We start from the raw sequence: 12883 nt of genomic DNA, 5'->3' as shown, positions 1-12883 counted from the left end.
CAGTCCCTAGTCGGCTGACCGCGGACGCGACCAAGCTAGGAAACCGGGGTGAGATGCCGTAGTCTTTGTCACCTACTGTTTTTCCTGTAGGAATAGGGCTTTTTTACGGAGAACTTTGGCATTTCCTCAGTCACAGCTTCCACGAAAGGCCCCCTCCCGGCCTATCTGATGTGATAGGCAGCGTCTCCCATCCTCTCTCTCCCTTTTCCTAGCCCCTGTAGGAATGGTGCAGCCTGGCGTTGAGGTTCCTTGAGTTGGATCGATGGTTGCGCCCGCCCTCCCCCGGAATGTGGGCCTTTGGAGCAAGCGAGGTGGGAGGGACCCAAGCGGGGAGGCGTGCTGGGCCCGGGCGGCGGGAGGAGCCGCGCGGTTCCGGCTGCCCCGGCACGGCGACCCTTGGGTCCGCGCCGCGGGCGGAGTGGACAGGTAGGCAAGCGGCAGCCGCAGCTCTGGGTGAAGCTCGGGTAGCAGAGTGCCCCACGGCACCCGGCGCGCACCCCGCACCCTTGGCCTCCGGCGTTCAGGCGGGGGAGTAAGGAGATGCCGACCCAGAGGGACAGCAGTACCATGGCTCACCCGATCGCAGGCGGCGGCAGCGGAGATCATTCTCACCAGGTCCGGGTTAAAGCCTACTATCGCGGGTGAGTCTCCCAGAGTAGGCGTGGGAGTGGGAGGGGAGAGGAAAGGCCCGCTCGACTTGGACTGGAGGAGGGGAGGGTGAGGGGCTGGAGATGTTGTGGGCGGATTGGTCTGGGCGGGCGACTCTGGGGACTCGGGGTGGGTGACCAAGTGATCCGGGGAGGAGCAAGGGGCGCTAGGTTGGGGCACCCCACGGTGTGTTGCAGGGCGCCCGGGAGTCGCGCGGCTGTTGGTCCAGATTAGGGTCCCAGGGAGGAGCCTTGGAATAGAGTAGGTCCACCTGGTGGGTTCGAGAGAGACTCGCCTGCTAAGAGATTTACAAGGACTTTACGTCATTAAGGCTGAATGTGTTCGGGCTGAGAGTTGATTCCGAGTGATGCCTCAGTTAACTGAGTTTGCTATAGGTTTAGAAGACAGGACTACTTTAGTTTGCTGGCCCTTTTGGTTGTCAGAAGGCCTAAAGGCTCTGGTTCTCAAAGTCAGGTTTACCTTCATCGTCTTAAGTTCAAGAAGTGTATCTGGATGCCTGTGTATTAGACATAGGAATTATTATTGAAGAGTAAAGTTGATGGGTTTTCAGGGATGTGCATTAGGTACGTATGTCTTGCCGAGATTAGTTTATGTATGTGTAAATTAAAAATTTGTGAACGCTTCTTTGTCAGTGTTTCATCAAGGACCATTTGATAGGGTGAGATACTGCAAAGAGAGAAGAGGACGAACCGAATTTTAAAGTCTATGATTTTTAGTCGTATTTTTACGTAAGTTCTAACTCCGGTGCTTACCAGAAATAATCCAGTCCTAATATCGTTGTATTAAATCATATTCTATAATCAGTGCCCTGAAGTATTCCCCTTCCCTTGAATTAAGTCGTGGTTTGGAATTTGAGAGAATTCTATTTAGGAGCATTGGAAAGGTGAAATGTTAGTGTGGGCATGAAGATTTGAAACTAAGGGTTAACAGAAAACCTGATGGCTTGGGCCTGTCTTACTGCTTGTTCAAGTAGAAGTAAATTGCTTTAAAAAAAAAACCTCAAGCACTAGGAGGTTAAAACTGCAATGCATACTTTTACATTCCAGAGAGGATCAGTGAAGATAGCAAACTTTCAAAATGCCTCTCTTGTTTTGATTTCAAAGGAAATAGAAGCCCTAAAACGTCTTATTGATTCGATATAACAACTTACTGGTTTGCCTGCTGCCATGCAGCCTCTGACCTCTTGTTAGCTTGACTGTCTTCAGCAGTAGTTTACAAGAATTATTTAGGAAAGTATCAGTGTTTTTGCTTTTAAATTGATCACAGAGGTCTTCATTTTAAAACAATACCAAGAAGTGTGTGTATGTTTTTTTTTAAAGTTTGTAGTGGTCATGAGAGCTGTTTTGACTTGAGTATGGTCAGCTATGAACTTTGCACTGTAGGGGAGAAAAGCTTTGCTTCCTTTACCTTACCTTTAATTTGATAGATGAGATAGTTCACTTTCCATGTTATAATGTCGACGGACAGCCCATGAGTTGTTAGGTACAGAGAGTAAAATATGTGGTATGTGTTTCTTTTTTTTAAAGGTGTCTGATTATTGACAGTTAAAAAAGTTAAAAATCAGCATACTCACATGGTGGGAATGTGCACACTTTGTAGATGTATAAATTAAGTTCCATCCCATCCTTCCAACTTTCAGAGGTATACTGTTGACAGTTTATTTCTGTTCTACTGGAGGTTGTCTTTATTACTTTAAAAGTTATACTTCTATTTTGTGATTCAACTTTAGATAGTACCTATTGATTCCTTTCTCTGAAGGATAAGACATTGGGTGAATACTACCTTTTGCTTGCCCTTCTCCTGATTGGTACTTCTCAATTTTTAATTGTTAAACTATTGTTTTTAGTTTTCTGGTTTACCTTTATGACTCTGACAATACAAAATTCTTGTCTTATTAAATTTAGATAGTTCCCAATGATTCCAACTATGCAGAAGAAGAAATTAGTGCTTCTTCCTTTTTGCCCATTTTTATTGGTTTGACAAATCTAAATAGGCCTAGTTAGTAAATTAAAATCATTGTAAACTCCTTTGGAAAGAAATCAAAGTCTGCTATATTTTAGGAATTTAAGTGTCATTTTTTCTTGGCTTATTGCTACAACTGTTTTTATAAAAGAGAATAAGGACATATAACCCTTTTAGTGCCTAAAATTTTCCCAAGACATTCAAGTTAACATTTCGTTGTTTTTTTTTTTTTAAACCTATGCATTTTTGCTAAGGAATGAAAGAAAAGCCCTTGCCCATTAGTGCTTCTTATTCACTGAACGCTTTCTAATAGTGCCTTCATTTCAAGCCTTATTTAAAGACAACATCGGCATTCTCTAAATTGTACCAATTTCTGTCCCCTGAAATTAAATCTGTTAAGATTATATGTTTATTAACAATAGTCTAAGCTGGTGGTTATGATATTACATAGTCAGCTGCTCGTTACTACAGATGAAACTAAAATGAGTCACCAGTGAGGATAGCTAATAAACAAGTTGGCTAACTAGAACACCTACCTGCTTTTTAAGTAGAAAATCCTTCCTTTATGTCAAGAAATGTAAGGACAATCTGCATTTGAAAACGTTGCTTTTCCTTCAGATCTTGTGAAAGGCCATTATCAGAAAGCTTTCTCCTTATCCCCTTCTAACAGTATTTCTTTCCAGTGAACGTTGAATTTTGGAATAGCCAGAATTTTTTAGTGAATACATTGCCTTCTTTCAGAGATGTGTGTGGTGTTGTCATTCAGTTAAATTTGTTCTTAGTGCAAATGTGATGTCTCCCTAGATATAACAGACATTTAATTGGATTTTTTCTAGTTTTTAAGCAGGAGATTAATAGCATTAAGACACTGATTATATTGAAGACCACCTAAGAGTGGCTCTGTGACGGCCCGTACACCCTTTTTTCCTTGACACGGGAGCTTGTCAGTGAGTAGCTTTCCTTCAATCATTAGCTAGTAGTGTTAGGAGGAAGAGAAACAGGTTTTGTTGGTTAGTGATAGATTGCTATTTTATGGGCTTATCCTTATATTAAAGTTACTTGATATTATGGGATAGAGTTTAACAAGGAAATGTCTGGACTCCTCATTTCTTTACATCACAAATGTGTGGGAAATTTTGCAAAAAGGTTGTGAAAATGCTTTTTAAACCACTGCCATTGAACAGTTACAATAATCTAGAGGATTCTTTCTGTGAACATCTGCAAATAGAAAGAGATTAACTACTTGTATATTTGGAATGTATAGCTGGTTCAGTGAAGAAGTATGCAGGATTTTTCTGTGAACAAGTCTTGGCAAGACTTGTTTTTAAAAGTATTGCAAAATAATTTTAGCAAAATAAAGTATATCACTATAATGTTCTAAGGAAATACAAATACTCTCTTGAGTTGGAAGTTGGGGGAATGTTAGTTACCGGTCCTGGAGCTTCTGGCCTGGCACCGAACCACAGGACAACTGATCCATAGTTTTATCAGAGAAAGAGAAAGGACTTGGTGGCCTGGTGCCAGAAACCAAAACAGCTCTCTCAGAAATTTGAATCAGGTAACAAAGAGATAAATTGCTTGTTAGCAGTGAACACTGGAACTGAAGAGTGAAGGGAGAGGTTCGGGAGGCCAAGACTGACCATGTACAAACGGCAGGTCTGAGAAAGCAGAGGAGAAGGAAGCAGTTCCCTGTAGAAAAATTCTTCCTGGAGGTCCGTGAAAGCTTTCTAATACAACTCCCAACCTTCTTGTTAAGGTAACTTGAGTGTTTGTTGTTTTATGGTTGCAATGAGCATCATTAAAGCCTGAATTTTTAAAATTCCATTCTTGCTTAGGATTTCATGTATTACCTAAAGTGTATTTAAAGTCACTTTAATAATATTGTTGGACACCTACTGCCTACTATAAGGCAGGCACGTGGTACTAGGGTGGGCACAGAGGATGTAAAGGTGGATAATACACAGCTCTGCCCTTGAAGGACCGTGAGACTTATAGGAGGAAAGATCTAGAAGAGCTAATAAAGGAGTGTGTATGTGTTTATGTGTAAGGTATTTGCAGGGTTGGATATTGGGGAGGTGTTTGGGGTAAGAAAGGTAAACCTTCCTAGAGGATGAACTGTTAGAGGCTTTTAAAGGATAAATAGGTTTGTCTAGTGGATGAAGATGTTGGGGAAGGGGGCATTCCAGGCATTGCACAACCGTGTGATATATTTGGGGAATTCAGATCAGTTTAGTTGTTAGTGCCATAGTCCTTCCTTATTAGGACATGAAGTGTGAAGCTGGCACTGATAAGAAGTGAGGCTAAGAAGAAGGCTCACAGGCGCTACTCATGAAATTCTTGAATATCATACTTTGGGCTTCGGACTTTTTCTCATTGGCGGTTTTAAGTCAGAGAGATATACATACTGAGATTTTCATATTAGGAAGGTCAGATTTGGAACCAGTATGGACTATGAATTAGCAATGGATGAAGACTGATTTGGAGGCTTTGGAAGTAGTCCTGGTGAGAGATTCAGAGGAGGAGAAGAGGATCTGGATTGAATGGCAATTTTAGGGGGTAGAATCCATATGAATTACAGATCGATTGCCTGTGGGGAAGAGAGAGGGAATCTGACAACTCTTAGGTTTCTTATTTGAGAGAGACTAGGGACTAAAGAAGGAAGAGATTAGTGAGAGGAGGTAACTCATTTCCTGGAACAAGTAACCGAATTTTTAGTTCATCATGCTTTGGGGACATCCAGGTGGAAATGGCCAGCATTAACTGAACAGTCATTTGTTGTGTGCCTGCTGTGTGTCCTAAGCCCTGTACGTGACAGCTAACCTACATAGGAATGTGGCTGAGAATGATGATTGAAACAAAAATGCCACCAGTTACCAAATGCAGATGACAAAGACAAGGCACTAAAACTAAATTTTAAAGATACAGACGTACCTAAAATGGAAAGTTTCCCTTGTAGCTTCTCACCCCCACTTCCTAATGGTAGCCATTGTTAACAGTTTGGGGTATTCTACATTATATTAATATATCTATAGGTATAGATATGGATACACACATACCCTTTTATTTTTCAAGTGAACAGGTTCATATTTCTACACACATTTCTGCAACTTGATTTTTTTCATTCATGATCATCTTTCCATGTTAGGATAGACAGGGATAAATACATATGTAGAGAGTGATCCGCTTACTTTTTATAATTGATGTATAGTGTTTTATAGTATTGGTACACCATAATTTAATCTTTTTTTGTTTGTTTGTTTAACGTTTATTCATTTTTGAGAGAGAGAGAGCATGAGTGGGGAAGGGGCAGAGAGAGGGAGACACAGAATCCGAAGCAGGCTCCAGGCTGTGAGCTGTCAACACAGAGCCCAGTGCGGGGCTCGAACTCACGAATTGCAAGAACATGACCCGAGCTGAAGTCGGACGCTCAGCCAACTGAGCCACCCAGGTGCCCCCATAATTTAATCTTTTTTACTGATTGATAAGCACAAAAAGTTGCTTTCATTAAATCACTATTTCAAATTATGCTAAGGTGACATCCTCATATTTAATATGTATTTTTGCAAACATGGTCCAAAATTTGCCTGTTTTAAAACTTGACCCTGTCCTCCAAACACTTATCAATTTACATTCCCAACAACAGTTTACAGTGAAGTGTTTTCCTTTTGTTCCCATTGCACATTACTGGTCTTTAAAAATTTTCCCAATAGAATAGGCAACAAATGTTAACTTTTTTTTACAACTATCTTTTTATACATACTGATCATTTTTATTTCCTCTGTGGGTTGTTTATTCATATCTTTTGCCCAGTTGTCCTCCTGGATTCTTTCTCTTTTTTTCATACATTTATTTGAAGGGACATTGGCATGTTGTCTGTTACAAAAGGTGCCAGCATTTCTCTAACCTGTTGCTTGTCTGGAGTTTTTCATTTTTATTTAATCAAATCTGTCGTTTTAAAAATTTCTTTATGGCTTCTGGGTTCTCTTAGGTAAATGTACTTCTCATTTAAAAATACTCTATTTTTATGTCTGTTATGCAGCTTTTCAAGTGGTTATCAATAAATCTGATATTTGGAGGTTTTAATTATTTGTGGTGTATTGATAGAACTTAATTTCTTAAAAAATGTATTCTAATACTGCTATTGAATACGTTCTTTCGCCACTGATTTGAAGGACAACTTTTTTCTATACTAAATTTCTCAGATGAACATAAGTACTTTCTATTCTGTTTCATTGATTTTTGAGGAGGAATGTGTTTTTGCATTGGTTTAATTATTGTGGTTAATTTTGATATATGTTATGGAAAGGTCATTTCATTAATTTTCTATTTCCAGATTTTCTTGGCTATTCTTACACATTTATTTTGTCTTCCAGATCAGTTTTTGAAGGTTTTCGTAGGTTTCAAAAAAAAAAAAAAATCTTATTTTGATTTGGAATTGCATTGAATTTACAAGTTAATGTCAGAACTGATAGTTTTATAATACTGAGCTTGGCCTTGTAAGTATGTGGCATAATACCTATTTATTGATTTTTTTTCGTATTTTTCAGTAAGGTTCCTGTCCCTTAGATCTTGCACATTTCCCATTAAATTTATTCTTAAATGCTTTATAATTTTGTTGCTTTTGTGAATGGGACTTTTATTCTCATAGCCTTATTTTATACCATCTATTTTTGAATATTTAAGTGGAACTGGTCACCTTATTCTAATTCTTAGTTAACTATCTTAGAATTTCTAGCTAGATAATATCATCTGCAAATAACAGTTGTGCCTCTTGTTTACTATATATCTCACTTCTTTTTCTCGTTTTTTTTTTTTTTTTTAAGTTTATTTATTCTTGGAAGAGAGCGAGCATGTGCACGAGCAAGAAAGGGGTAGAGAGAGAATCCTAGGCAGGCTCCATGATCAGTGCAGAGCCCCATGTGGGGCCCGATCTCACAACCGACTGAGAGATCATGACCTGAGCTGAGATCAAGAGTCAGACGCTTAATCGACTCAGCCACCCAGGCGCCCCCTTTTCTTATCTTAACCATTGCCTGGGTTTTCCAGTGTTGAATTTTAACAGTGAACTTTTATCTTAAAATATTATCAATAATTAGAAAAATTTCACAGATTATCTTCAAAGATACCCAGTCTCCTTTCATCTCTTTGATGTATGCTAAAGAGCATAGAAAGAGAATGTACCCAGTTGTGCCAAGAACTGTGATAAGTGTTTTGCCCTTATTTGTATTCATAACAATATTCAGAGGCGGGTATCATTATCTGCATCATATCGATGGTAACGCTGAGGCTTAGTAAGCCACCATACAAAGCTGAGTCTTACCCTTCAGAAAAATTTCTCTTTCTCCTTTTACTATATTGATGGGGCTTTTAAAAATCACTTTTTTGCTTTATTGTCAAATTCATATCTCACAGTTCTTTTTGAGCCAATTTTCTGTCTTCTTGATCATTAAAAAATAGAACTTGCTTTATGCCTGTCAATGAATAACAATTACTTTGAGGAATGATACTGTGATTTATATGAAGTCTCTTTCCCCAGAACCTTCAGCCTAGTGATTTTACCATCCATGGATAATTCTGCCTAAATCTCTTATATCAGTGATTACAAATAAAACTTTTTTCTGTTTATACTACATTTAATTTTGGAGAAAAGCTTATTTTGAGATAGCAGAAGGATTGAACTGGTGGTTCTTTTTTCAGGTTTATTTTTAAGAGCAATTTGTCCTAAGGAAAAACTTTAGATTCTATATTTTAGAACATAGGAACATAATGAATGCTTAAAGCAGTTTGTCTTCTGAGGCCCAGTAGCAAAATTAAAACTGCCTTTTTTTTTTCTTTTTAAAAACTTCAGCTAAAACTATATCTAAATTTTCCATTTTGGGAATCTTTGTGGTGAAGCAGAATATATTCTGTCAAAGACCAGTGGTAAGATAATGTATGCTAACACTGAAGTTAAAACCAGAGAAAAAAAATCTTTCATGCATAATTTGTTTTATACCTTTAGAATGTAATATCTTTATTTTGCAGCTCATTTTTAGCTTTAGTGCTATAATAAGAATCTGGTGTTTGTGGAGGGTATGAACATGGTGCTTTCTCAATTACTTAGAGAAGTGTTTACATAAAACTCCCTTAAATGTTTTAGTTCCTGGAACTTAAGGAGTGGTCATTGATAAAGCATAACTCCTTCCCCGAGTCTCCTTAGGATGTTTGTACTTATGTTTTTTTAATGATTATAGAGATGTTTTTAAAAATATTTGTATGTTCTGATAAATGTTTTTTAGTTCTTGAAAAATAAGATTTCTTAAAAATCCGTATTGTATACAGACATGCTTATGTATGTGTTAATTGTAACTCCATGTGGACCTTAATAAGAAAGTCATATTTTGATGATGCCAGATGTTAATTTTTTTTCCCTTGCATTCAAAAAAGATGTCATCCTTGTACTTTGCCAGAGAACTTCTATGGAAACCTTTCCTTCTCTTCTGACTTAATTCTAAAATATAATCTCCCAATCCTTATATCCCTTATACTAGTAAACTTGAAGGTATTTTGAAAGAAAAATTGTTGTAAGGTAAGGATGTTAGAAGAAGGAACTATTTTATATTTTTAAAATAAAATTTTAAAATATTTGAAACAATTTTATTTATAAAAAGTCATTTTAAATTGTTTTACATTTTAGGGGTGTGTTGATGGCTCAGTCAGTTAAGCATCTGACTTTTGGTCTTGACTCAGATCATGATCTCATGGTTTGTGAGCTCGAGCTCCATGTCAGGTTCTGGGCTGGCAGCGTGGAACCTCCTTGGGATTCTCTTTCTCTTTCTGCCCCTCCCCTGCTTGCTTACAAGTGTTCTCTCTCTTTCTCTCTCTTAAAATAAATAAACTTCAAAAAATTGTTTCATATTTTATTTTTTTATTAGAAAGCAAATTTTATAATAAAATCATACCTTTATATGGTAGAGAAATTAACAATAATCTATACCATTCAGAAAGGTCTAAGTACAGAGTACATCTTCTTTCCATCTGTAGTCTCTCCTCAATTCCCAGTTCCACCACCTAGAGTTAACTACTTTTAAAATTGTTTTGTTTTATTATATCTGTTGATAGATATGAAATAAGAGGAATTTAGTACTACTTGCCATTTCTCGTGCCTATTTTTAGTTCTTCTAATAGTTAGGTTTGTAAGTTAAGTAATGTGCCTTCTTCTGCTTTTGTTTTTAATTGTGGCTAAAAAAAATTAAATTTATCATCTTATCTATTTTTAAGTGTACAGTTCAGTAGCGTTAACTATATTCACATTGCCATGCAACCAATCTCCAGAACTTTTTCATTTTGCAAAATTGAAACTGTACCTTTTGAACAATTCCCCATTTCCTCCTCCCTCCAATCTCTGGCAACTACTGCTCCAATTAAGTGGAGTCATACAGTATTTGTCTTTTTGTGACTGGCCCATTTCACTTAGCATAATGTCTTCAAGGTTCATCCATGTGTCAGAATTTTCTTACTTTTAAAGGCTGAATAATATTCCTTCGTGTTTATATATCACATTTTATTTATTCGTTCCTCTGTCAGTAGACCCCTGGGTTGCTTCCATCATTTGGCTATTGTGAGTAATGCTAGTCCGAACATGGGTGTACAAATATCTGTTGGAGTCCCTACTTTCAGTTCTCTTGGATATATACCTGGAAGTGAAATTACTGGACCATATGGAAATTCTATTTTGAAGTTTTTGAGGAACCTCCATACTGTTTTCTATAGCTGCTGAACTATTTTACATTCCCACCAACAGTGCACAAGGCTTATTTCTCCACATCCTTGTCAACACTTGATAGTCTCTGTTTTTTTGTTTTTGTATTTTTTTTAAAGTAGGCTCCATGACCAACGTGAGGCTCGAATTCACAACCTGAGATCCAGTCAGATGTTCCACCAACTGAGCCACCCTGGCGCCCCTGGTTTTGTTTTTGTTTTTTTGATAGTAGTTATACTAATGGGTGTGAGGTGATATTTCATGATGGTTTTGATTTGCATCTCCCTAATGATCAGTGATGTTGAACATCTTTTTTTATTTTTATTTTTTAAAAATTTTTTAACGTTTATTCACTTTTGAGAGACAGGGACAGAGCGCGAGCCAGGGAGGGGCAGAGAGAGGGGGAGACACAGGACCCAAAGCCAGCTCCAGGCCCTGAGCTGTCAGCACAGAGCCTGACACGGGGTTTGAGCCCACAAACTATGAGATCATGACCTGAGCCAAAGTTGAATGCTTAATCAACCGAGCCACCCAGGCACCCTGAACATCTTTTCATAGGCTTGTTAGGCATTTGTATATCCTTTTTGGAGAAATGTCGATTCAAGTCCTTTGCCCATCTTTTATTTGGAATATTTGTTTTGTTTTGTTTCTTGTTCCCTGCTATTTTTAAATTATTGGTTTTAGATAGAGTATTGATTCTCCGCTAGGAAAGAAACATTTTGAATTTACACTTTTACTTTCTCTACATCTTGATTTTTCTTAGTAATTTTTATATTATAAAGGTTTATAACATTATTCTTTAACTTACAAATTTTTCTTTAGAGAAATGAATGCTTATGTAAGTGTTAAGCACTTGAAGAGCTAAGTAGTATGATTAGATGCTTAGACAAGGAAAAGTAATCTTGTGTCAATAAAACTTTTCTCTTTTAATTTTTTTTTTTTTAACGTTTATTTATTTTTGGGACAGAGAGAGACAGAGCATGAACGGGGGAGGAGCAGAGAGAGAGGGAGACACAGAACTGGAAGCAGGCTCCAGGCTCTGAGCCATCAGCCCAGAGCCCGACGCGGGGCTCGAACTCACGGACCGCGAGATCGTGACCTGAGCTGAAGTCGGATGCTTAACCGACTGAGCCACCCAGGCGCCCCAAAACTTTTCTCTTTTAAAGGTTCCTCATAACTGTGTTGTTTGGGGCTAGTATGTTTTCTCAGTCACTTTTACCCATCTGTTTTCAGTCATCTGCGATTTTTCTTATGCTTTCTGGTCTGCTGCTGGTGACTTTTTTGTTTTCTAAGACTTTGATAATTTGTCATTTCAGTTATCTGTTGTTTCAACGGGCCCTTCAAATGAAAGGATATAGATATGTGTTCCCTCTGCCATAATGCACCAGAAGCCTCTGAGTGTTGCTTTTAGAAAGTTACATGACTTTTTATCTAATTAGGCTTCGCTTCTATTTAAAGTATTATGTGAATATATAGCGTTTTTTACATTTACTGAACACATAGGATCCAACATGTGACAACTCCATTCACTCAACCTAGAGTAATTGAATGTCCACTCTGAGCCAGACACTGTTTCAGTTATTGGTGATATAGCAGTGAGCAAAACTAAGTGCCTGCTTTCATGGATTTTACATTTAGTCAAGGGAGATAGACTAAAATATGTATAATTTACATATGCTGGCACAGTATTTTCTCTGAAGAATAAAAAATTTAACTAGTGGGCTCCTGGGTGGCTCAGTCAGTTAAGCCTCCAACTTTGGCTCAGGCCATGATCTCAGGGTTTGTGAGTTTGAGCCCGCATCAGGCTCTGTGCTGACAGCTCAGAGCCTGGAGCCTGCTTCAGATTCTGTGTCTCCCTCTCTCTCTCTGCCTGTTACCCACTTGTGCTCTTTTCTCAAAAATAAATAAACATTAAAAACAAAATTTAACCAGCTTCATGTACTAAAGTAGAGTAATTTATTTTATTTAAAAAGTATTTATTTATTTGGTGAGCATGAGAGTGGAGGGGGGCAGGGAAAGAGGACACAGAGAATCCCAAGCAGGCTCCGCCCTATCAGTGCAGAGCCTGATGTGGGGCTCGAACTCATGAACGGGGAGCTCATGACCCAAGCTGAAATCAAGAGTCAGATGCTTAAGTGACTGAGTCACCCAGGCACCCCAGAATATACTAATTTAATATCCTCATCAGGGATTTCATTTTTCATTAGCCAGTCTTTTAAAAGTGAGATTATGTAACCATTATGTTCTTGTCAAAAAACCATCTAGGAATAGATGTGCATTGGGTAGATTCTACTGTGGAAAGTGGTGTCTGGTGTGCAGGAGATTTACTCAGGTCGACGGCTACGGAAGGGAAGGCAAGGGAAAGAAGTAGGCTTAGGTAGGAGGAAATCAAGATGCCCTAAAGTCTCAGCAGAACCCTCAGTTGACCCTCCCAGGAGTTCTGAAGATGAGTTGATATTTCAGAGCTTTCCTGAGTTGTCTACAACCTTTATACCCCCACATGGAATCAGT

The 12883-nt window shown here is 38.3% G+C and overlaps 1 protein-coding gene across 1 annotated transcript in view; it reads left to right on the top strand.

Moving 5' to 3' along the window:
* The first annotated feature begins 362 nt into the window (after positions 1-362).
* PRKCI (protein kinase C iota) overlaps positions 363-12883 on the top strand; it is a 72143-nt gene continuing 59622 nt past the window's right edge. Inside the window, exon 1 of the mRNA XM_019440549.2 lies at positions 363-641. Coding sequence (XP_019296094.1) covers positions 541-641 — 101 coding nt within the window. The 5' untranslated portion in view covers positions 363-540. The remainder of the gene's footprint in view (positions 642-12883) is intronic.

The sequence above is a fragment of the Panthera pardus genome, unplaced genomic scaffold (genome assembly GCF_024362965.1).
Source record: "Panthera pardus isolate Hobbes unplaced genomic scaffold, ASM2436296v1 HiC_scaffold_16, whole genome shotgun sequence".
In the NCBI taxonomy this organism is placed as follows: domain Eukaryota; kingdom Metazoa; phylum Chordata; class Mammalia; order Carnivora; family Felidae; genus Panthera; species Panthera pardus.
The sequence above is the reverse complement of the archived record's forward strand: the minus strand, read 5'-3'. Positions and strand labels throughout refer to the sequence as shown.